The 23,385-nt window shown below is 39.8% G+C and overlaps 1 protein-coding gene across 12 annotated transcripts in view; it reads right to left on the bottom strand.

Moving 5' to 3' along the window:
* Positions 1-13,004: 13,004 nt before the first annotated feature.
* Positions 13,005-23,385, bottom strand: part of DST (dystonin) — a 258,304-nt gene continuing 247,923 nt past the window's right edge. For 8 of the 12 annotated variants that reach the window (XM_082277170.1, XM_082277160.1, XM_082277168.1 and 5 more), the window contains 6 exons: positions 22,088-22,205; positions 19,767-19,835; positions 18,795-18,994; positions 18,224-18,334; positions 15,419-15,542; positions 13,005-14,060 (listed from right to left, as the gene is read on the bottom strand). In XM_082277170.1, the coding sequence (XP_082133296.1) occupies positions 13,795-14,060; positions 15,419-15,542; positions 18,224-18,334; positions 18,795-18,994; positions 19,767-19,835; positions 22,088-22,205 (888 nt within the window). In that variant the 3' untranslated portion in view covers positions 13,005-13,794. The remainder of the gene's footprint in view (positions 14,061-15,418; positions 15,543-18,223; positions 18,335-18,794; positions 18,995-19,766; positions 19,836-22,087; positions 22,206-23,385) is intronic. The other 4 variants (XM_082277169.1, XM_082277162.1, XM_082277165.1 and 1 more) reach the window with 2 other exon arrangements.

Here is a 23,385-nt window from a genome sequence, read left to right as displayed (position 1 = left end):
GCACATAATTAACCAAAAATTCTAGCCAATAGCTGATGTTATTTCAGCATTTTTCAAATGCTTCAACTAGAACCTTGTCAAAATAAACGGTGGATTTGTGCTGTATGTGCTTATATGGCAAGGTTGATCCACGCTGATACTATTACAGTGTTGTAAAGCATAAAATCTAGTTAATGGTTTCTGCCAAACCATGAATCAGTTGCAAAATAGCAACCTAAAGTATGTTCTTTTTTTTCCATTCTCTAACATCTCTTCACAGCACAACCCAAACAATTGCTCATAATTAAACTGATTGGAGGAGCAGACACTGGCAGGAAATACACTGCTGGCACTGCTCCGACGGCACTTCATTGTACTGGATTTAGAACAATTACATCAGTTCCTTTCATTTTGCAGAAAAAGAGGAGGGGGGCTGCATTTTATCTTTTGCTCTCTACAAGCAAAATCAATGTTTATCAAATCTCCTGAAGCAGATTCACATATTTTTAATGAACAGTGTTAAGTGCATCCCTGAATGCCTTTGCCCATCCTCTTCAGCTTCTTTATGGATGCTTTGTATTATTAGTCAGTATCCATCAGGGTATTTTTTGAGGGAAACATAAGTAGATTAGCTTTTAATAATGGAAGGACAGAAAATGAAACATATGATACAACAAGCAAGCAAAGGTAGAGTGAAACTGGAGTCCACATTTAAAAATAACATGACTTGTGACTTCTTCCTCATCCATGGAGCAAGAGTTGTGGGCACATATTACAGAGTAGAATAACATCCCACAGCACTGTAGGGAAGCTAAAGCCAAATTTTGCTCTTGAGCAGTTTGAATTAAATTTGAATAGAGACAAAGGCTTTGCTGATACTCGTGGAGACAAAGTCAAAAGAATACTGCATAAGACTGTGAAACTATTCCTTCTCCTTCACAGTAGTTTTGAACCCCAGACTAGGTTAAGGCCCAGCATTTCCTACACAAACCTGAAAGCATTCAGCTCTATTCAGAGTGTAACTACAGCTCACAGCTCTGTACACAGATAGAAGCCACATTTAGGAGGTCCTTTAGCCAAATAAATGATCTGTATTGCTAGAAGCCTTGTTTGCAGTTCCCATGGCCACCTTGATGGAGCAAGGGTTTGTCTTCATTCTGCAATGCTTGGTCTACTGGGCAGCTCATAGGGTAAGAGGATAGCATGGCTCTACAGCAGTTTCTTGCTCCCAGAAGAACATGTGCAACTTTGGGCCTGCACAGAGGCCAGTCACAATTTGGCAGTCAGTTAGATACTCATGCATTCAATTAAAGTGCTTTTTCCCCTCACACATGCCCAGCAATGTAGCACTTCCCATGAGTGGCTGTGAATAGATCTTTGAAGAGGTTCTCACAGAATGAATGTACCTCTGTTTCCCCCAACTGCTGAATAGAGGGCAAATTTGCTTCAGAAATATAATCTATATTAGTATAGTTATAAGTGAGATCTGTGCATTCACATCTCATTCTTTACCCATACAGACTCAGAAAAAAAAATCCAGAGTGTTTCTGGGAGGAGGAGGGAAAAAAACCTACTTGTGAATAGAGTACTGTGCAAGGAGTGGGGAAGATAAGGCTTGCAGCTTGCCTTCAGCAAATCCCTTTGTTGCTTTGTCCTTCTCTTTCATGGTCCTAAGTCTCGTCTACCTGTATAAACAGCTCCCTGGGAGCCATAGCCACAGCTGATGCTCCTCAATACTCCTTTAGTAGTACATCCTATAAATATCAAATATCATTAACAATAAGAATTTGTATATTCTAAAGATGAAGTTACAAGTCACAGAATCAGAGGATTGCTGAGGTTGGAAGTGACCTCTAGGCATCATTTAGCCCAGCCACACCCCACTCATGGGATGGCCAGCTACAACATGCCATGCAGGACTACATCCAGTGAGGTTTTTAATGTCTCCCAAGGATGTCAACTCCACAACTTGTCTAGGCAATGTCTTTCAGCAGTCAGCCATCTTCACAGCAAAGTCTCCAAGTATTCTTCCTGTAGTCCAACTTGAGCACATTGCCTTTCCTCCTTTCACAGGACACCACTGAGCAGAGTCTGTCTCCATATTTTCTCCCATCTCTGCCCCAGTCAGGTAACATCTCCCTCTCTCTCACTCTCTCATTTTAGTGCCGCAGTCCTTTCATCATGTGGTTATTTGCTGGCCTCCCTCTACTACCTCCATGTCTTGTACTGGGAAGGCCAGAAGTGGACACAGTCCCCCTGGCCTCACCAGGACTGAGCAGAGCAGAAGGATCCCCTCTCTCAACCTGCTGGCAGAGCTTTTGCTGGTGCAACCCAAGAGGCTGCTGGGCACCTGTGCCAAAAGGACACACTGCTGGCTCACATCGACTTGGTATTCACCAGGAGCCCCAGCTTTTTTTCTGCAAAACTGCTTCCCATCTGGTCAGACTGCAGAATATCCTAGTGCTTGGATTTACATCTTCCCAGGTGGAGGACTTCATACTTACTCCCTTTGGTGAGCATTGTGTGATTCCTGGTCACCATTTCTCCAGCTTGCCAAGACCCTCTGAAGGGCAGCACAACACTCTGGTGTATCAGCCACTCCTCCCAGCTCTACAGCATCTACAGAGCAAGTTCCAGACCCAAATAAACATGAAGTGGATTGAACCAGAAGAAGTTTAGATGGAAAAATTTCTTACAAAAAGGTTTGTCAAGCACTGGACCAGGCTGCCCAGGGAAATGGTCACTATCCCTGAAGATACTTAAAAGGTGTGTAGATGGGGCACTTACGGGCATGGTTTAGTGGTGGACTTGGAAATTCTGGGCTAATGATGTGACTTAATTATCTTAGAGGATTTTTCCAGCCTAAATGGTCCTGCGATTCTAAAACAGCAGCAGAAGTACATTTTGACCTGTCACTAATGGATTCTGATTGCATGGTTTGCACAGCCTGCAAAGCTGCTTGAGGCCATAAAGACTTAAGAATCACCTTCAGCTCACCTGTCAGAGGCACAGAGGGGCCACTGTGCAAATTTGTCTTGTTTGTGCTGCATCATGCCATTCTCAGTCATGAGAATAAATCAATTACACGGGAAAATGAAGGACAAATAGCAGCTGCTTGTTGCAGAAGTGCAGCAGCCCTGAGACACAAGTAAAACATCAGCACTTTGTTCATAAAATGAAAAAAACATCCAATTTAATCTCCTTTTGCAGTTTATCTTTCTGTATAAGAAGGAGGGTGCCTATTTTCTATTTATAACTTTGCTGGGAAAGAGTCAGTGTTTTGGTTTTATTAGAACAGAAACATTCCAGAGCCGTAAACTGAAAGATGAATTCATATTCATGTTTGTGTTTCCTTTGAGCCTGCGTTCCCTAGCAGAAACACTCGATGGGCACAGCGTAGTGTAACTGCTTGACTTGTACATTTGTAGCTAGCACATCCAATGCCTTCTCCAGCAGATAATACTGTATGGTTAAACACGGACTTGTAGCTATTTTAAAAATTAATCACATTTTAAATTTCCAGATAAGGCAGGATGTCTTTTCAGACAAGCAAGATTAAATTTAGTTTCCTAAACAAACATAATTAAATAACGATGTTCTTGAAAGAGTTGTTGTTGATGTTCTTCTCAGGTTGAGGATAAAGATTAGCATGTGCCAAAACAGTTTCCTGATTTGCCAGCTAATTTCCTGAATATTCTCATCCAAAGGGCTTGATCTGCTTCTCTGTTTCCTATCTACAGCAGTGGCATATTCCTGCTTCCCTTCTTCCTACTCTTTAGATGTAAAATGGTAAGAGCAGAGCAGCACTCTGCAGAGGTTACAGATACCAGAATGAGGGACCAGCAGTGACACAGTAACCCTAATTTGTATTTAGGACACTCCCTATGAGGACTGAACACTTCTGTCCTGAAGACAGCTTTAGTACATAGCACCTTTATAAACAAGAGGCATGTGAACATTTGCTCTTTGAACCACATTGTTCAGAGCAATTCTAACTTCACCAAGAGGTGTTTTTTTTGCTCTCCCATCTCATCTGCTTTTTAATTTTAAACATCTCTTTGGAACAAGACTTAGATAACATGATATCTCAAACATAAGGGAAAGTTTGGAAGTACACAGAATACTTATCCCATTCTAAATCAACCACCTCTTGGCCTCAGAAAAAAAAAAGAAAGAAAAAAGAGAAAAGTGTTTCAGTACCTTTTGAATTCCATTCTCCAGGTGAACTGATATGCTAGGGAGAGATGTGTATGAACATGAAAATACATCCTAAGGCAAACCACTAAAGATTAAAGTTAGGCTTGCATTTATTTGGGATTTTTCAAAGTACTCACATCTACTGATTTTTGCATTCTTACATTGCTCTTTATATCTTGGTTTCATTCACCACAGGCAACAGAAGTACCAAATAGTCATCGTAATTTTTCCACCCAGAACCATGAAATTCAAGAAAAAAACCCCAGGCTCCGTGAACAAGAAATGCCATCTCTACCTTGCCAGCTCAGCTAGTCATCACTGTTGATACAGCCTTAGTGACAAAGGAAAAGTGCTGGCAGAGTGCCGTAACCACTGCACCAAACCAGACAACACAGAGTTAGATTTGAGAGTCACCATCAGAAGGGCTGGAAACAGAATGTGTTTTGTTATACTAATGTTCATTGGAAGCATAGCATCACCAAAGCATTTCTGAGGCAAACCAAGACTAGCCAGGAAACTATCACTTACAGTATTTTTCATATTTCCAGTAACTTGGCCTCTTTTTTTTTTTTTAACTACAGAACAATCACCAACACAAGTGCTTTATACTGGTTTCTTACAGAAATACCAGCCTAAGAAATGCCCCAACATCATCCAGCCTGAAACTCTGTCTTGCTTCTTTACACCATTTTGCAACATCTCTTCGAGAAAAAACTCTCCCAACGTTGTATCAGCTTGAAGAAGCACTGTCCATCTCCTGCTTTACTGCGAGAACAAAGCCCTGCCAAAGAATAGCTCTTGCAAGATATGACATTGAATGTGAGACTCCTTGTTTTCTTTTGGCTGGTCTCCCCTCCTGAAAGCCTAACTGAAGAATAACCTTGACAGAAAACACAACTAAACATTGACTTAAAAAAAATTAAATGGAACTTGATTTTTAGCCATCTTTTTCCTGGCCTGATCAAGTCAGTCCCAAGCTTGCCCCACACCCCAATGATCAGAGCCAGGAAAAAAGCTTGTGCTGTAATTGACAAATCTGTTCTTCCTTGAATTTAACACTTATTTAAGAGTCTGATTAGGAACTATTCTTTAATTTGCTTTTTTTCTTTGCCATGGCATTTTATCACTCTTGTAGACCATCCCTGGACAGGATTGGAATTAGTACAAAACCTTTTGTTTTCAGGCACATGGATTTCAGCCTTATTTCTGCTATTCTGAGAGGTATGAATAAATTATGCTGTAATTTTTTCTGACACACATTGTTAGCTAGATCTCTCCAGAGATAGACACAGCTGGTGCTCCAGTCTGAGACTACACATGTGAGTTTACAGCAAAAATGTTTCCTTGCAAGTTAATATGACAACAACCCAATGATGTCTTTCTCCTCCTGTGTTTTAATCCAACTGATTTTATCTCCAACTCTACCTTCCAAACCACGTATACATCCAAAGGACCTCAGTTTGGTAAGCTCATGCACACTTAATTGCTAAAAATCGAGCACCAACCCCCAAAACTGAACTCTCTAAACCATCCCTTGATGTTAATGTAGCTGCCTAAAATATTGCCCAACAGGTTGTTCTGAATATTTTTTGTTCTTTAGCAATCACAGCACAATCTTTGCACAATTAAATATTTTTTTGAGTTTTTATTTAATTTTTTAACAGTCAAATTAGATCACTGTGCTTGAACTCAAACTCCCTCAACATCATTTGACTACTCAGCTGAAAATATTTGCTTTTATTTACGTAGTACTGGAGACCATATCTTATACCCTAGAGTTCAATAACACAGCATTCAGGGCCAGAGACTGACTTATATAAAGATCATATGAAAAGACATTCCTGGACACAGGCGGCCATATATCTAAGACAAGGAAAAGATTCCTTAATCCGTGACTGAAGAACTCAACTCCAGCTGGTAATCCCCCTTTTTAGTTCATATTGTTATTTAGGAAATTCCTGACTAATTGTTTGCTTCTCTAAGTGTTTCGTGGCCTGTCCAATGGGTGGGAGGGGATAAACCCTCTTGCTGCTGGGGGTGAGCCATTGCAGTTGTGACAGACCTCTTGTTCTCATGAAACCAGGCCACCAAGCAGCTGCCTGCCACCCCTGCCAGCCACCAGCTCTGCCCACAGACACGGTTTGTTACCCTCTGCCTCCGAGAGGACAGTGAGCCCCAACCTCAGGGCATCTTTCCTGCAGTGGGGGGAGAGGGTGGTGGTGGCAGCCTGATGCCCCCGTAGCCAGCTCCAGCCTAATGGAGGATTTGGGCTAGTACTGACCAGGGTTATTTTACTGGATGAGATCACTGCAACATTTTTGGAGAGCCCTGCACACATTATTGGAAACAGAGTGGGAGCTTGGAGGGGAAGAGGAGCTCTCTCACATGGAAAGCTTTAAAGCTACCAAATACTAAGTTCTCACTCAGGGGTGGAAATTTCCAGTGGTAATTAAGAGGAGGTTTTCCATTAGCAAGTGCTACATTAACATTTTTTACATCATTGAGAGTAAAATCCTCCTCAGAAATGTGGAAAGATTTAATAAATCCTGATTAGCTAGAGGTGTTGGAGGAGCAGGGGAAGAAAAAAAAAAAAAAAGAGAGAAATGAATGCCCTGAATCATGTGGAGATAACAAACTATTAAAGATTATTTCTTCAATAGTTCCTCTACTAGGTAAAGACAGCATGTGTATAAAAAAGAAGTCCCATGCAGAAGCCTGCATTGGCCAAGTGACCTAATCAGTGGACTTAAGGTGTTTCAGGGTCTGAAAACACTGTGATCATGCTCACACTCTCCTCAAGCATCAGCAGAACTAATGAGGCATCACCTCCCAAGAGGCACTGCCAGCCAGGTCTCTCGGGTGAGGAGACAGCTCTGTCTACATGGGACCATAACCAGGAGCTCCAGCTGAGCTCAGAAGCTGGAGCTCACACATCCTCCTCACCGTCTGGCCACAAGAAGCATCACTTCAGTTCCTGCTACAGTGCCATGCACATGAGCTGGAAAATTCAGTTGGCTAATTTTAATAGGAAATGCTGCAGAGCTATTGTACAGTCCAGAACAACTCTATTTGCAAACATACTCGTGAGGAAAAAACAATAGCAATGCATGGAAATAACCTCCACTGCAAGCATCTTGCCTTCCTTCGGCTTGCCTAACTGATTTGCGGTTTGTTTACTACATCTCATTATATTTTTACAAAAGAAATTATATTTGCTTTAAAACGAATGTCTATGCTTAGCCCTTAAATTCCAGTATAATAAACTGTGCTCTGGCTTCATTTCTCACTGGATAACTGTTCAAAGAAGTAGTTACTTACTTACTTTTCTTCATTCCAGGAAGAGCTATTCATGCATGTTTATTTAGAAGGCAAATAGGAAAAAACGAAACAAAACAAACAAAAAATAACCAAAACAATCACACCATACTAATGAATAGCTCATGTATTTTGGAAAAAACCACTTACCTTCCTTAGATCCACATGACACTTGAAAGGAAGAGAAGCATGTCAACATGGTATTCTTTTCAATTACTTCAGGTTTTTTAATGGTTTAGGTTTCGAGGTTGTGCATGATCTGCCACTGTCCCATGAAAGACACATTCATTTCCCCTTGTGCCAGTGGATCCCAGGAGGGTGAATACTTGGAAAACTTAAAGGAAACAGGATTTGCAGGTGCCTTGCAGAGGTAGGTGTGACTGGGAGCAACACAGAGAGGAACACTGTCGTACCTGGCTTTGCTGCTGAAGGATCCCAGGAATGCTCACAAGCTCCTAAAGTATGGGATGGGATTCTCCATCCCTCTTACATGGTTTGCGTTTCCTGAATGTGACTAGAAATGATGCAAAATTATATGATGATCCATACTTTGCATACCTGAAAATACCTTTATTGCACCAAAAAGGTGTGCAAGTAATAAAAGCTAGAAACAGAATTTCCCAAACCACTCAAGAAAATTTTATCCAGTATTTCTTAGCTTGAAATAAACTCATTAATTTGGGGTGGGATTCATTCTACTTAAATTAGCCATCTAAAGATTAGTTGGCTAGGGCTGAGCTAGTCACTGCAGGATCCCCAGCATCAGTGGAAAGCAATGCACACCCCCAGGAGACACGATGAATCACAGAAACACAGAGATGCTTTTTTTCCAGAGCACTCGTCCAACAATGTGCACTTCAGGAACCTCTGAGCCAGCATCTGCAGCTTTATGTTAAAACCTGCCCAGGGTTCCATTGCAGAACTCTTTCCTCTGTTAAAACCGAGCACCTTCTCCTACGCTGTCTTTCCTAGCTTTCAATGTGCTATTTACCCTCGGTAAGCTCTTTCCTCTGATCCCATAAGTGCTCACTCCTTTGAGAATTACTGATCTCTTTTGCAAAGCCATGTGGTCAATCTCAACCTTTGTCCACATTAACTGATCCTTTCAGGGAGTTTCAGGCAGCTTCTAAGGCATGACATCCCTCCAAAAGCAAAGCCAACTCTTCCATAGTATAATTATTCAGGCTTATAATATTATCTCATTTATTACTGTGTCTATCATTTTTCCAAGTCTAAACTGATCACTTTTCCCAAGCTTACTGGTACCTTTCTGGAAAGGGCATCCATTATACATTAGACAGTTTTCAGTCCTCTCATGCTCATAGAAGACAAGAGGACTCCAAGTAGCAGTTTAGCTACTTCAGACTTTGGTGAGCACTACCTAGTACTGATTACCTTCTTTTGTTGGTTTGGTCTATAAAGCTTCGAATCAGTGTTGCTTAAAGCCACACCCCCTCTTCTGATAAGCAAATGTGGACTTCCTCAATATTTCATATTTACAAGCCTGTTTGTCTCATCCCCACTCACGTCCTGTCATATACTTTAATCATTTTAAATCATTTTTTAAATACAGAGATATTTCTTTATCATGTGAATGCATTATCTTTAAAAATAGCCCAGATACTGCAAACTCTTTCATAGAGGTTCCTATTGTTCTGCCTAAAGAAGAGAAAGATCTTAGTAGTCTTTTCCAACCTAAATTATCCTATGACTCTAAGATTTGGAAGAGCCATGATGAAGCCCCAAAAAGAGGAAAAAAAATAAATGGTATTGGATAATTTTCCAAATGTTGTAAAGATCGCCATGACCCCCACAAAAAGCTCCACATCAGCTTTCCCTGAGGACAAAGCTATCACCACTCCATCTGCCTCCTCTCAGAACAAATAGTATTGTAAATGCTGACAGGGCCTGATTTATAGGTTGGGGTTTTTACTCATATTCAACCATCCAAGTGCTAATAACACATGTATTAACACTCTCATCCTTACTCAGCCAGGATTCCAGCTAAGTTACACAATTCACCTTCATCACACTTTCCTTCAACCTTTCAGTAGAGAAAAAACAGTTTGAGCACCCCAAGCTGCAATTCAGACTATTTAAATAATTTCAGTTCAGAAGAACTACTTAACTATGAAAAAACAACCCTCAAGATTCCTTTAGCTTCAGGTCAGATACCACTTCATTTGCAACAGCAAAACTCTGAACAATTCTTTACCAGAGAACTTGAAAATACCTCAATACCATCAGCCACCCAGCATTTTTGTGCAAGTTACATAGAATTTAAGATGCTGCCCTATCCATTTCTGAAGAGCTCCCTTTTCCTCTACAATGTTCCTGTTTTCAGGAAGTAGAAGTTGTTTTTTCCACAGAGATGAGTAACCTACCTGCGCTATTGAAAAAAAAAGCAAGCAAACAAGCCAACCATCTCTCCCACCTCCATGTCTGCAAACATATTATTCAAATTCAGCAGAGAAAACAAGTTTCATTAGGGAAGCACCTTCTTTTTCTTCTCTAAAAGCCTACTCACCATGCACAAGTATATAAAGATCCTAACATCACCACTTCCTCCTATAACCCACAGTCAGACCAAACATCTATCTAAATACCACCACTCCAGGATGAGCTCAGGTGCTACCAAACAGCCTAAGAACCAGGAACACCTGGAAGCAGTTGGGGCAGCTGTATTGAGACGCAGCGAGCCAGGCAATGTTCATTTTCCATCGCTGTGGTTATTTACAGAACATTTACAGCAAGTGCTCAGCAATGCGTCTTCTTGCCACGTACTCTGAGGAACACACTTAACACTACAGCCCGTGTCTCGTGTGCAAGCTGTGGGGTGCTGCTAGCACTGTCACTGCTATGGCAACCATGGGTCCAAACCCTGCTGCTCACTGTGGTATGGCATAGCTGCTTGCATCAGTTTATTTTGATGAAACGCATTAGTTTTAAAATTAAGATTAAATATAGCACCATTCCTATGCTTTTGTGAAGAGATGTGCTGGAGACAAAGCCTGAATTACTGTCATCTATTGCATTAGAATGAAAGAAGCTCCCAACATACCTTAACTGAATCTGAGGATGCCTAGGCCAGGAGGCATCACTAGATCACTACAGATTTCATCAGATTTCAGAAAATTCTGTGGAAACTTTCCCATTTTGAAGGCAGAAAAACAGAAATGTAGAAAGCTGAAAATGAAAAAGTAAAGGAACCTAGAACTGAGCCAGCTTTTCCAAGTGCTAAATATACATTATTCCCTTAACAATATGGTTCCCATAGCTATTGGCTGTCCAGCCCTTTTTCCCTGCCCATCACCTCTGCTCCTTCACTGGCACAGGACAATCACAGAACAAACAGGTATAATAGTCTAGGCCACACTAAGTTGTAATCAACTCACGGTCACCAAGCAGGCTGGTGAATTTATGATCAAGTCCTGTCATTATAAGGTAATAAAAGGGTGAAAAATGCATCTCCAGTGATGAGGTTACATAAAACCTCATGCAACTGAATAAGGTGATGATGTACATGTAGGGCTAAACCTTCATCTCCCATTTATGCTGGTACCAAAGTAGAAAAGTTTTTTTAATTACAGATAGACGGAAATTGAATACTTTCTTTACAAAAATAGTTCACTACAACTGAGCTACCTATCACTTTGTTGTATGTTCACAGTATGCCTTTCCCACAAATTCTGCAGATTTGTCCTTGGGTCACAGAAGCACAGAGCATCCATTGTTTATTTTCAGACTTTTGTCAGTATGAACTTTTTATCACAGGGAACAGAATTTTGAAAAGTCTCTTAGTATCAACCTAAAGCAGTTAATTTTTGGAAGAAGTTAAGGTGTAACATCTGGAGGCAGATTTAGGCTTTTTAACTGAATTCCCAGTCTTATTTAATTTACTATTAAATTGGTTTCTGACACTGGATGATTCTCTCCAGCCAATAAATGAACTTTCCCACTTCGCCAGTCCCATCCTCCCCCATTTTGTAATCACTAGACAGTCATAGTAATCTACTTTGTCCTTTGGTTTTAGCTGGCACTGGATTTCTCAGAGGCTGGTCACCTCTCTAATATTTCTATAAAGTTACAATGTAGTCATGCAAAAATTCCACAAAGTTGCATAATTAATGAAGCATTAAAAATATATTTGAGCTAAGACTGCAATATAAAAGGTGCTTTCAATAAGTGCCAACACTACCTCCTGTGTAGTAGGTTGCTCTTGGGATACAAGGTACTGAACTAAGTTTGTACTCTTGCAAAGGAGTTAGATTTGTCCTCCCTACATCCTTGAACACCAGTCTTGTGGTTAAAAAAAATGCACCACGAATATCACACTGGGCACCATCACCTCTTACAGCCAAGTTATCCATGCAAGTGCCTAAATTCTATCCTTTTCCCTTCTCCTGCTTACAAGTAGAGATACTTCAGTTGTCACCTGTAAATGTTGAAACCTATCCAAGGGTGTTAGGGGTTTCAAAAAGCACTGAGTCATCCTGATCTATTTTAATGTTCTAGGAAAGCAATCACTGGATGAATGGAAGCAGTAGGAGAGGTGAAAAATGGAAAGATAAAGCAGCGCAGCAGAGACCGATGCTTCAGTAATCGGTAAACACATGTGCTGATTCCCAAGCCAGGTAGGACTGGTTGGTGATGGCTTTCTACAAACCTTTGTACAAGTCTGTGTTGAAGGAAATCCTGATGCAAGTGGGTTTTGATTGATTCAATTATCTTTTGAGTATTATTTTGTTTATCTGTTTCTTACAAACTGATGGTGTGAGTCAACTTGTGAGTCTGCAGGAAGCTCTTGTGACAACTGAGACAACATCCTCTTAGTAATACTGCCAGAAGCATTAGCAGCAAATGCAGGTTTCACCAGCACCTTCATGGGATCAACCAAGCTTCTGTTTCAGTGTCAGCAGTTAGCCATTATCCAGTCTTCCCCTAAAATTCCTCTACTAAAAGTACGGCATTTTCTGATATATGAACAGTCAGGTTTAGATATTTGGCCTGCCATGTTGGCCAAATCCCACCCAGGTCTTTCTGATATCATCAAAGGACATTTGAAATTTCTAGGGATTCTGTCACTACTTAACCACAGCATCTATCCAGCCATGCTACAGCACTCCCATTTGAAGCTGCACCTTTTTTCCAGTGAAATTGAACTATTAGCAATCCTTTCAATGAATCCATGAATAGCTAAAATGTTTCCCTGACTAATAGAGCAAGTGAATTACTCTCTATGACTTTTATACATGGTATATAAATGACACAGTTTAATATGAGAAAATAATTGTCGACACACAATAATTACATATAATTTCATATGATCTGATATGTGCAATTTAGTGTTTTATTAAACAAATACAGTAGCTAACCAAAATCAGATAGCTGATAATGGGAAATAACATTAAAGCCTGTGTTCCTAGGGTAATTATTGGTCATCTGAAATGGTACGTGCTCTAGAACATAATACAGAAAATTACCTTCCTGTGAAATAAGAAATACAATAGAAATAAAGTTAAGGGACATGTTTATTTCTGAGCTTTCTGCAAGCAAAATTGCTTTGATACAAAATGAGTTCAATGATACAGTGCTACCATCCACTCAAGCAAAAGAAAACCTCACATTTACATGAATGCACTTTATATTGATATTCTTACAGAATAATAGTTCAGATATCCAGAATGTGTCTGGCCTCATTGAAAGCAATGGCACAGAAATGCTGCAAGGTATTGGAGTATCATATTATTGGCAAGTGCTTAATTAACTCTGTGAGTTATCTGGGAGATGCTGTATAAATAAGGGTACTGTGAATGTGTTTGTATTCCTTAGTAGTTTTGACATACATCCTTTAGTGTTTGTTTAGTTAGCTCAAAATGTGTAATTGTGTCTTTTGGCTTTTAGTATTCTCTTTTTCTTTTTTAAAGAAAAATCATGAGGTATCCTTTACTGTTAACTAATGACGTAGTGATAGGCCTTTTTTATTGAGGTTGCAGAGACTTACTGTACATTCAGTACACTGTACATTCGGCAATTATTTTAGTGTACTTTCTACATGTTACTGTGTACAACTGTTAGTTTACATTAGAACTCTTCCCCTTCTCACAGGATATGGCAAAACAAAAAAGAATCTGACAAAAATTATACACATAAAATAAGAAGACAAATACACAAATAAGGCCATCTGCAGAATTAAAAATCCACCTCTTGCAATATTTCACAATAATTTCTACATAATATTTTACATCTTAGGAACTTAAATATTTAATGCAAAAGGAAAAGACCTTTATGGAGCCAATCATATTATCTCTTCAAGGACTTGTCCAATTTGCTGGTTAGTGGCCTTCTCTGGGGAGTTGGAATCTTAGAAGGCTTGGCTGATCCTGGCCGAGAACCTGCTCGGGGTGTCGGTCTGCTTGTAGCAGAAACAGTCTCTGACATATCCGAGCACACAGACTGGATCTCTGAAATGTCAAAGTCAGATGCGTCACTGCCTCGGCGGCTGCTTGACCTGCTGCCAGCCTTGCTTCCTGCTCGGCTACCAGGTCTGCTTGGAGTTCTTCTGGTTTCTAGAAAGAGAGAAGGTAACTATCAGGATAAAAGGTAAGGATGGAAAAGTCCTTTCCTAGGTCTTTGGCAACCCCAAAAATTCCTCGTTGCACAAACTAAAATTTAGACCTCTGCCAGGCAAGCTAAATGATGCTTTGTCTTACACTAAAGAGAAGCAAATGCAAGATCAAATGCTGACACATATTCATCACTAGCACATCTCATTAAAAATGCATTATCCTGGCAGCTTTTCTTGACTTACTAGATGTGCATTGTACCTTCACTCAACAGCCAGAGCCTTTCTTTCCCTTGCCATTTTCTCAGCTATTAATTAAAAAAAAAAAAAAAAATTCAGTACCTGGTCTCTTCATGCATTCATGATTTCTAAGTATAGGCATCTTGGAGATGAAAATGAATACCACTATTTTTAAATGTGTACCCCTCTTTTCTAAAACAAATTAAAACCCATATAGATGAAAGCTGCAGCTAAACAAGGGCAAAGTATACATCCTGCCCATCAAAGGGCTGAGAAGATGAGCTCTCAGCAAGCCTGGTAAGTAAAAGCCTGCCCAGACAATGTGCCATGAAGAAAAAAAACACAACCAGGAATCTTAAACAGAAAACAATTAATGTGGTTTTTCATAATTTTCCAATTACTTATTAAGTATTTTTGATCTTCACAAATCTGATTCCCTGTATGTGTGAAGAACACTGTGTTGAAACTGAAATCTTAGGTGGCTCGTTTTTCAAATCACCTGTAATTTAAAAGACATGTACTCTTTGATCAGGATTTTCCAGTACCGCTGAGTATGTTTTGCAGAGCCCTAAGCTGTGAGGGAAAGCCAGTAGAGCTATCTTCTGTTCTAACCATCCAGCCCTCTCCCTTACACTGAGCTGCTCTGAGCATCCTGGAAGAGCACAGCTTCACTGCTTTCTATTTTTGTATACTGATTTAAAAATCTCTATGGGATATTCCATTAATATTAATTCCATTAAATCCACCTACAGCTGCTCCCTGCAGTTCTTTCAAAAGAAATGGACATGTCATGAGTAAATGACCCCTTAGCTCCAACACAATGGAGAATAATTTGAATACTGTAAAGAACTGGATCCTTTAAGTAAGTGCTTCTTCCCTAGTTCCTTGGGCAGATACATTGGAGGTACCACTGTCAAGAGATTGCAGTCATGATTTTGCACATCCAGAGATGAACATGTGAATGGAGAGCCTGATTATGTGCGCCCTCAGCAACGGGCAGACAGTAGGACTTTCACTCCTTCCCACTCTTCTGACATCTCCCTTGAACCCTAAAGTGACCTTAAATATTCAGCTGGAAAACAAAGCAAGTGGTGGATCAATCTCTGAAGTCAATTCACTCACCTGCAAACTGAGCTCTGACTCTGGTAGCTGCTGTTGACAGGATGCCACTGTCTTCTCCTGAGTGGAAACCCTTCCCTGATAGATACCCTGGCAGTCTGAGTTTACTTCCTTGAATTGGTGTTCCCTGTGCAAAACAAAACACAACAAACAAATGATTTTTTAACTGAAGATAAGGACTGGTAGTAGGTGCTCCATAGCTTAGAATATGATCATCATAACAACATTCACTGTGAATCTGAAATACTGGTTTGAGCCACTATAGACATTATTCATAAGTTTAGAATGAAGTTTAGAATGTTCCTTTAGCAGTCTGCATTTGAAGTAGTCCAAATGTAAAACAACAACAAAAATAATTTTAACAGTCTGCTTAACATTTTAGCATCTTTGAGTGTATTTCAAGGCATATGAAGAAAGAAAAAAGCTACCTTCTTATAATTAGTCAAGCCTGTAAGATTAGCTGATGGTACATATTGAGATTTTATGTCTGCATAACTTGATTTTCCACCATTCTGTCTGTAGTTATAGGTGAAGAAAATATTTTTAAAATTGAAACAAGGCTACCAAGTTTTAAAAACCTTGTGCTAGGAGGAAATAAAACCAAGCCAAACCAAAAAAAAAAACCAGAAAAAAGGGGGATAGGACTAATTTTAAAAGTTCCAGTTGTCAATATACTGTCTTACAGTGTCTCTACTACACAGTCTTACCCTGTCTGCTTTCTTATTTCTGAAATGAGTCTTGACTTACAATCTGCCCCAAATCAGAAAATTTCTTTCACAGCCACAAAAATGGAATCCTCAGATCTCAAAATGCATATCACTCACTAAATAAGAGGTGTATGCAAATAAGATGAAAACTACCATATTCATAGTAATTTAATTAACACAAAAACACTACATAAATATCCAAAAATAAGAACAACCAGTGCCGTGATGAAGGCAGTTTGTGGAGTGGCCTGGATCCCAAGATCCTGTATTGTGTGCCTTTGATCCCCATACGACTGTAGGCAGAATTAGGTACTGAAAACCAAGATGCAGAGGAGTGTGTTGGAAGCTGCCTTGAGCTAAGAACAGAGCAGAGGCCTGGCAGGAGCTTGCTTGGCAGCTGCCAGTTCAGACCACTTCTGGCACTTCTGAACAAAAGAGCGCTGAGATGCTGCAGAGCAGACAACCTGCTGGCTCTGACAGGGCAGCTCACAACATTAAACCCTCGTTAAAGCCGAGTTCAGTGCCTGACATACAGCCAGCCATGCCCTGGGAACCTCTGCTATGCAGACACTGCTTGGGAGGATAAGGAGAAAGGGAACAGTTACCTCCACTGAAGCTGCTGCACTCTGGGCAAGGCACTGGGATAGAATCACCAGTGCAAAAAATAAAACTAGCTGGTTCTTCAGTTTTCACCTAAGCTGAACTACAGTTCACATATAAAATGAATAACTCCTCTCTTGGGAAGTAAATGCTGCAGAATGCCTTAGAAATTCACTGCAACCTACCCCACCCTAACCATTCCATTTATAATCTTAAACCACACTGGTTTACATAAAAGAAACTCACTGAAACTACTGGCAGTTGGAAGAGCAAATAAGAAATACAGTGCCCCCATATGAAATCAGGCCAGCTGCTTTCCTGTCATTGTAATTCAATGAAAGCAACACCTTTCCATGTCTATAAACCCTTTAATGTACCATCAATTAATCTTTCACTGCAGTTACCAGCTAATAGATGAAAGAAAATACAGGAATATATTAGAAACTGACAACTGACTAAACTCTGTGCTGTTAATCATTCTAAGCAACATCCCTGTGTGTTTGCAGCGCTGTAACCACAGACACACCTACAGTGTGCACAACACGCACAGAAGGAGGGGGGGAGAAGTTTGTTGTGCATCTTTGAGCAAAGCCATGCTGAGGTTATGGAAACTTTGCACCAGAAGGTGTCACATGAACAGCAATAGGCAGCAAAGTGCAGATTTGTGAAAAGTAGGTACAACAGAGGGGGTGGTAGCACAAGCTTCTCCTCCACAAGCCTTCCATCCAACCCAGGGCAAGAGTAACTCCCACAAATGACACATCAGTGTGCAGCCTGATCCAGCTGCAATCTTTTCACTGACTGTAATGACATTAGAGGAAACACTTTGGCTCCAACCCCCTTCAAATTTTGGTCGTACAGCCTAATTGTCAGCACAATACTAATTGCTATACTGTCAATTTCCATGTAAGCCATGCTAGTTTCCTGTTAAGTCATCAAATAGCTATCCTGTTAGAGCAATGATTGGTCACTACCCCCTGAACAAAACTTTCAGTTTTTGTAAAGATTTATATATCACATTCAGATTTTTGTGCCATCTTCTTCACTGATTTGGTATTTTTTTATTTAGTGATTTTGCACTAGGGATGATGATTTATTAATCTTGTGCTTGCAGTTCATGAACTCAAAGTAAACAATTTTAGGAAAGAAACCTGCAAAGTACACTAAATGCTTTATTATTTTTTTTTAAGTACTTTCTCACATTTACTCAACCATTTCATTCCATACTTTTATGATTTATTGACCATTTGAGCTTTAGACAAATTCATTGAGGCTGAGTTTTCCTAAAATTAAAAAACCATGAAAAATATAACATAAAAAACCCCAAAAAACTTGGGGGGAAAAAAGGTAAGAAATAATTTGACAAAGGTTTAAAATAAAGACAATGTATTAATATGCACAGATGTTGCAGCTGTGAAGCACTGAAACTCTAGTGGCTGTTAGTGAAGTGACAGTTTTAGTGAAGGAAGTCATTAGACTAGAATTTCTGTCCTTACTGTACCTCTGCAGATGACCCTTGATAGTCTGAGGATTCTGGTGGCTTAGAAGGAGTTGATGTTTTGCTGTTTGTCAACCATGGTTTACCATAGTTGCGTGTTAAATGATGTGGTGTCTGTATGAAACAATGGTAAATCAAAATATGAAGGACAGTAGAGGAAAACAATGTCATGGAGAAGGATACCCAGGCTTTTACAGGGAAATCAAATCTCAGGAGAAATAAAAACTAAGCAGAAAGAGTTAATGACAAATGTTCTAAAATGAAGACATGACAGAGTTTATTTTTCATATGAAATGGAGAGGTTTGTTGATCTTTCTGAGCAATTCCCAAATTGCCGGTTAGCTCATGGGGCACTTTAAATGTAGAAATTTTTCTACTGCCATGTTGCAAACAAACAGTAGAGGAAACACATTGAAAACACTTCTCAGATCCTCCCCAGACTATGAAATAAAATGGAGATATTTTTTCTCCATCGGCTAGAGAAAGCACCAATATTACTGGAGCAAGGAAAAACCCAAAAATTCAATCTGTATCCCATTCATTAACCAGTGCAGTTTTGTACATTTCTCCTTACCTTCGGTGTACTTGTAGTAACAGCTTGTGGGGCAGCTGCCTGGCCAGCTTGACTTGACAGAGAAGTAGATCTGTTGGGAGAAGCACCTCTTGAAGAGGGTCGTGATCTACGGCCCCTTGGTCGGAAAGCTGCCATGCTCTGACTGGCACCATCTGCCAAAATGAATTTTTCACGCAGCTCCACATTTGTCCTCCCTTTAGCTGCAAAGAAAGGTGTTCATTGAGTCAGATATGAAAGTTGTCACAAGGCTGTTTATTGCCATTTTTGCCATGCCAACTCCAACACATTTTAACAATAAATAAAATGCATTACTGTGTAATGCATTTATTTTGGACACAGAGGAGTTATGTGCAGAACTCACTTATTCTAATACTTTATGCCAGCAGGAATGAACCACTGTCAAAGGAAGTCAGCGTGATAATGGAATGCTCAACGTGCTAAATCATTGTTAATCAATCAACTATTAATACATAGACACAACCTGATGGGCAGTTTTGCTAACTCTACAGCTATTCATAATAAATAATACTTGCTTGGATGTTCTAGAAGAAACAGCTAAATACAAATTACAGGAAAGCAGCAAATATATTTATTCAAAACTATGAAGTTATGTAATTTGGCAACATGCAATGATGAACATAAAACCCAAACTATGATGAGGTAATTGGTGGCTAAGCACTCACACACACATACAGACACACATATGAGAGAATGTTCTGCATGAATAAATGCAAGACATGTTAGCATTTAACTGTGTCAGTGTGAATGACAATTGTTTTTGAAACACTCTTCAAGCGTGTCAAAAAATTAGCTTGCAAAGCACCAGCCCATGTAGGAACATGTTAAGCTAAATATGATGGGTGAAGCATATAGTTAAAAGTGTGTATATATATATATATATATATAAAAAGCAGGAAGGAAATGAAGAGAGAGAAGAGGAGGAAAAGGAGACAAAGAGAGGGGTTTGCCAACCTATAGTAGGCTGAGTGGTAATTGAAGAGTTTGATTCCGAACGTAACATTTTACTCCCGTGATGATGAACTAGAAAAAATGACACAGGACATGGGTCACATTAAAGAAAATCGTTAGCAGGAGAAGAAATCAAGTACAGCAGCTGCATATGCAAGAGACTTGGAGCACCAGGCCAAAAGACAGGACTTGCGCAAAAGCTGTCCCTAAGTGCTCTGAGGTGAGTTCTCAAAGGTCTCCTAGGCAAAAAAGAAATGGCATTGGGACAGACTCGGCTACAGTCCCAAGTACACCTGTGTAACAACAGTATTTATCTGCTGACATAAAGAATATAAGTAATATAAGCTAAAGTGATTTTATATTACTAGGTGCAATACTTTTAAAGCTGTTTATGACAACAGTTCTTTGCAATGTGATTTATCTGAATACATGAGGAGCACTTGGTGGAAATGCAAATTTGCTAGGTGAAGTGGTTTAGGAAAAGTTTGAACCTGCTTCACTAACTTCAACCAGACAAGGATTAGGTACCAATGGACAACGTCCAGTGATGCTGATTTGACAGAGAACAGTATTCTTTAGAGCCACTGTGTTGACATCTGCTCACACATACCCAAGAAAAAGGGATAAAGTACTATAGACAATACTGAGGACTGTAATAAGGAATTCCAATAAATGAATTGGACAATTATTAAGTATTGTATCTCTCAGTCAACCTAGGAATGAATTGTAACAGTCTACCCATCAATAGGCCTAAGAAAAATGTTTGGTATATAACAGAATTAACCAAGTTAACCCTTCAATGAAGCTACACCTTCTGAGGCACATTTTGTTGTCTACTACCCTGCACTTCTGAGCAATAGAAGCAGAAAGCAATAAAAGAAGTATGACTCTGCAGGCATAAATGACTTTTCTGTAGTGCAAAATCAGGTGTTAAATTTTAGGTAGACCTGTAGTAACACCAATAATATAATATAACCCTTACATTTAATAAACAATATATGCAATACATTGGTAAGCAAAAGGACTGTTTTTAACCCTGCTAAAAAAGTCACATATGTCATCATAAGATAATGACATCAGTTTTAGGATACTATGATAAGAAGTTTTATGGGTGCCTTTTAAGCCCATAGACAAAGGTTTCTCGGCCTTAGTGACACACTGAAAATCCTTACAGGGTTTTGTTCTTTTTGGATTTAACAGGGTTTTGTGGTAGCTTCTTTTTGGATTTAACATCCCTTACTTAGCATGACAGCTGCTACAAATACAATGTCTCCACCCTCTCAAGGTCTGTATCAAGCTGTTTAGAAACTTGTCCCAAAGTAGAAGCTGCATGAGAAGGCTGACATTGGAGTAAGGTCTACAGGACAGCCAATATCACTGTCTTCACTAGGTCACTTGCCTCTCCTGAACCTCTCTGTGCTGTTCTCATGCTATTACAATATTGATGAGGATGATTATTATTATATTCTACAGAACTCCTAAGAAGTGAAAATGCAGTATATTTTATGCTGCTAGGTAACAGGGTGGTATTACCGAGCTACAAAACATCAGGTGACTGTAAAGATAGTGAACATTATAATCTTCCTGCAGTTTTGCTACTCTGCCTGCTATTTGACTTGTGTATCTCCCACTCCCTTCACAAATGGCTCCTCTCCAACTGTTTCTCCAAGAACAGTGCCAGGCAGAGGCTACCATCTCACCGCAGAAGTGGGCTTTCCATTGCTGTGTACTGAGAACACAGCACAACTGATGCAATGCCCTGGAGGGCTCAGTGACAGAGCACTCCCTGCTCCCCCGGAGCACAGCCTCCTCCAGACCAGAACATTTTCCACTTGCTTTGTATAAGGCTCAGGGCTCTACAGAGTGCTTCTGGGGAAGATGCCAAGCAAAAAACAAGATTATAGAGACTGAAAGACTGGGAACAGTCACTGCCCAGGGTTTTTTGTGATGGTGGTGTTACTCATCAATTCAACTGCCTTATTTTGATTTATTGTGTTGCTGAGATGGTTTTATTGGACATTTCTGTGTGCTATTTCTGCCAAGTCATACAAGCTGCTTACGTGCCATAAACTCTATCAGTTCTTACTTACACCACTATAACACTGAAGGAACTGTGCAGAAGACACCACAGTTATTCCAGACATACATCAGTGCAACTGAAGAGGATCTCAACCATGTGATTTCAAGTTTACAAAAACGTGACATTTAGTGAGATGATGTTTACAACAACTGGTATTTTATGCAAATCAATCTCATCTTGAGACAATGAATGGTGACTGCATCCAAATAATATGCTGCAAGTCTTTAACAGTTCTGATACATACCACGGCAAGGATCATTTTTCACCAAGAACTCATCAAGTGCCATCCAGCCACCTCCAACACGGACCATGACCGTACTTCTTAGGATACGAACGAGGCGCAGTTGTTGAGAGTCACCAAACTGGAATGAAAATCAAATGACAGTCTGAGGTTCTCAGTCATTCAGATGCAGCTCAACACTGATAGGTTAAAAAAAATCAGACATTTAAAAAAGTTTATTTTGATATTTAATGATTAGTAAATGCTAAAAAAATCAATTTATTTATGCAGATTATTAAAGCTGTTAAGATTTCAAATCAGATGGCACTGCATTAATCAAAAGAAGATGGCAAGATGGTAACAAAGAAACTCAGGTTTAATTCTATGCTTGATTCTCAAATGTCTGAGGTCATAAAGGAAGCAAAATTAGTAGTACATTATTTAATTGGTTACAGTCTGCTTTTGTACAAATTAATGAAGACCTATTTGCATTATTTCACTGGTAAAATCTTAAGCAAACACTCGTCTGCAACAGTCTTGATTTTTAATGTTGTCAGCCGGAAGGAAGGCAGCATGGCTTCACACAATCAGTATATGGTCTGGAAATTCAATGTGTTATGAGTGTTGCACAGTTCTATCAATTGATTCATCTATGGGAATATTTTCAGGTATAGCACTACTGTGCTGACACTGTTTCCCTATAGCAAGGTGCATGTGGGGAAGGGAACATTAAAGAAGCAATGAATGATTAATAACTATCATTATGTTTGTCATTCCTGTGTCTACACATCAAGGTTCTTCACAGTTCAGAGATGCACAACAATCTGCTTCAGACTAAGATCCTTTATGAGTCCATTCTTCCTTTGGGCTGATGGCCACGCCTAATGTATATTTCGTTCTCGGAACCTGTGTAACAAGACCTGTACGCGGTACCTTCACTCAAATTCTGATCAAAGAAAGCAGGACCAAAATGTTGACCTCACAATCTCAAGAAAACTAACCAGAAGAATTCAGTACTTTTTAGAAAGCAGTACTAAAGTATTTTGATACCAGATCACCAGGCCAAGTGCAGTGCACTCACAGAAACATGCAGAGCACTCACTCAAACCAATGGGAGTCGAATGCACCTCTTTGGGAGAATCTCTGACCCTTGGAGAAGGCTGGCCATAATTCAACTGTACCTACTCGCTCCAGTGAGGGGACTGAACAAACCACACAACAAACATGCTCCCTACTTGTTAGATGACTTCAGTTGTTTGGAACTACTCAAGCCAAGAAGAGAGAATAAGTTTAAAGGAATATTACTTTTAGGAACCAAACAA

This window comes from Coloeus monedula, assembly GCF_965178545.1.
Source record: "Coloeus monedula genome assembly, chromosome: 2".
Lineage (NCBI taxonomy): Eukaryota > Metazoa > Chordata > Aves > Passeriformes > Corvidae > Coloeus > Coloeus monedula.
Note: the sequence above shows the minus strand (reverse complement) of the source record. Positions and strands in the feature narration are given on the sequence as shown.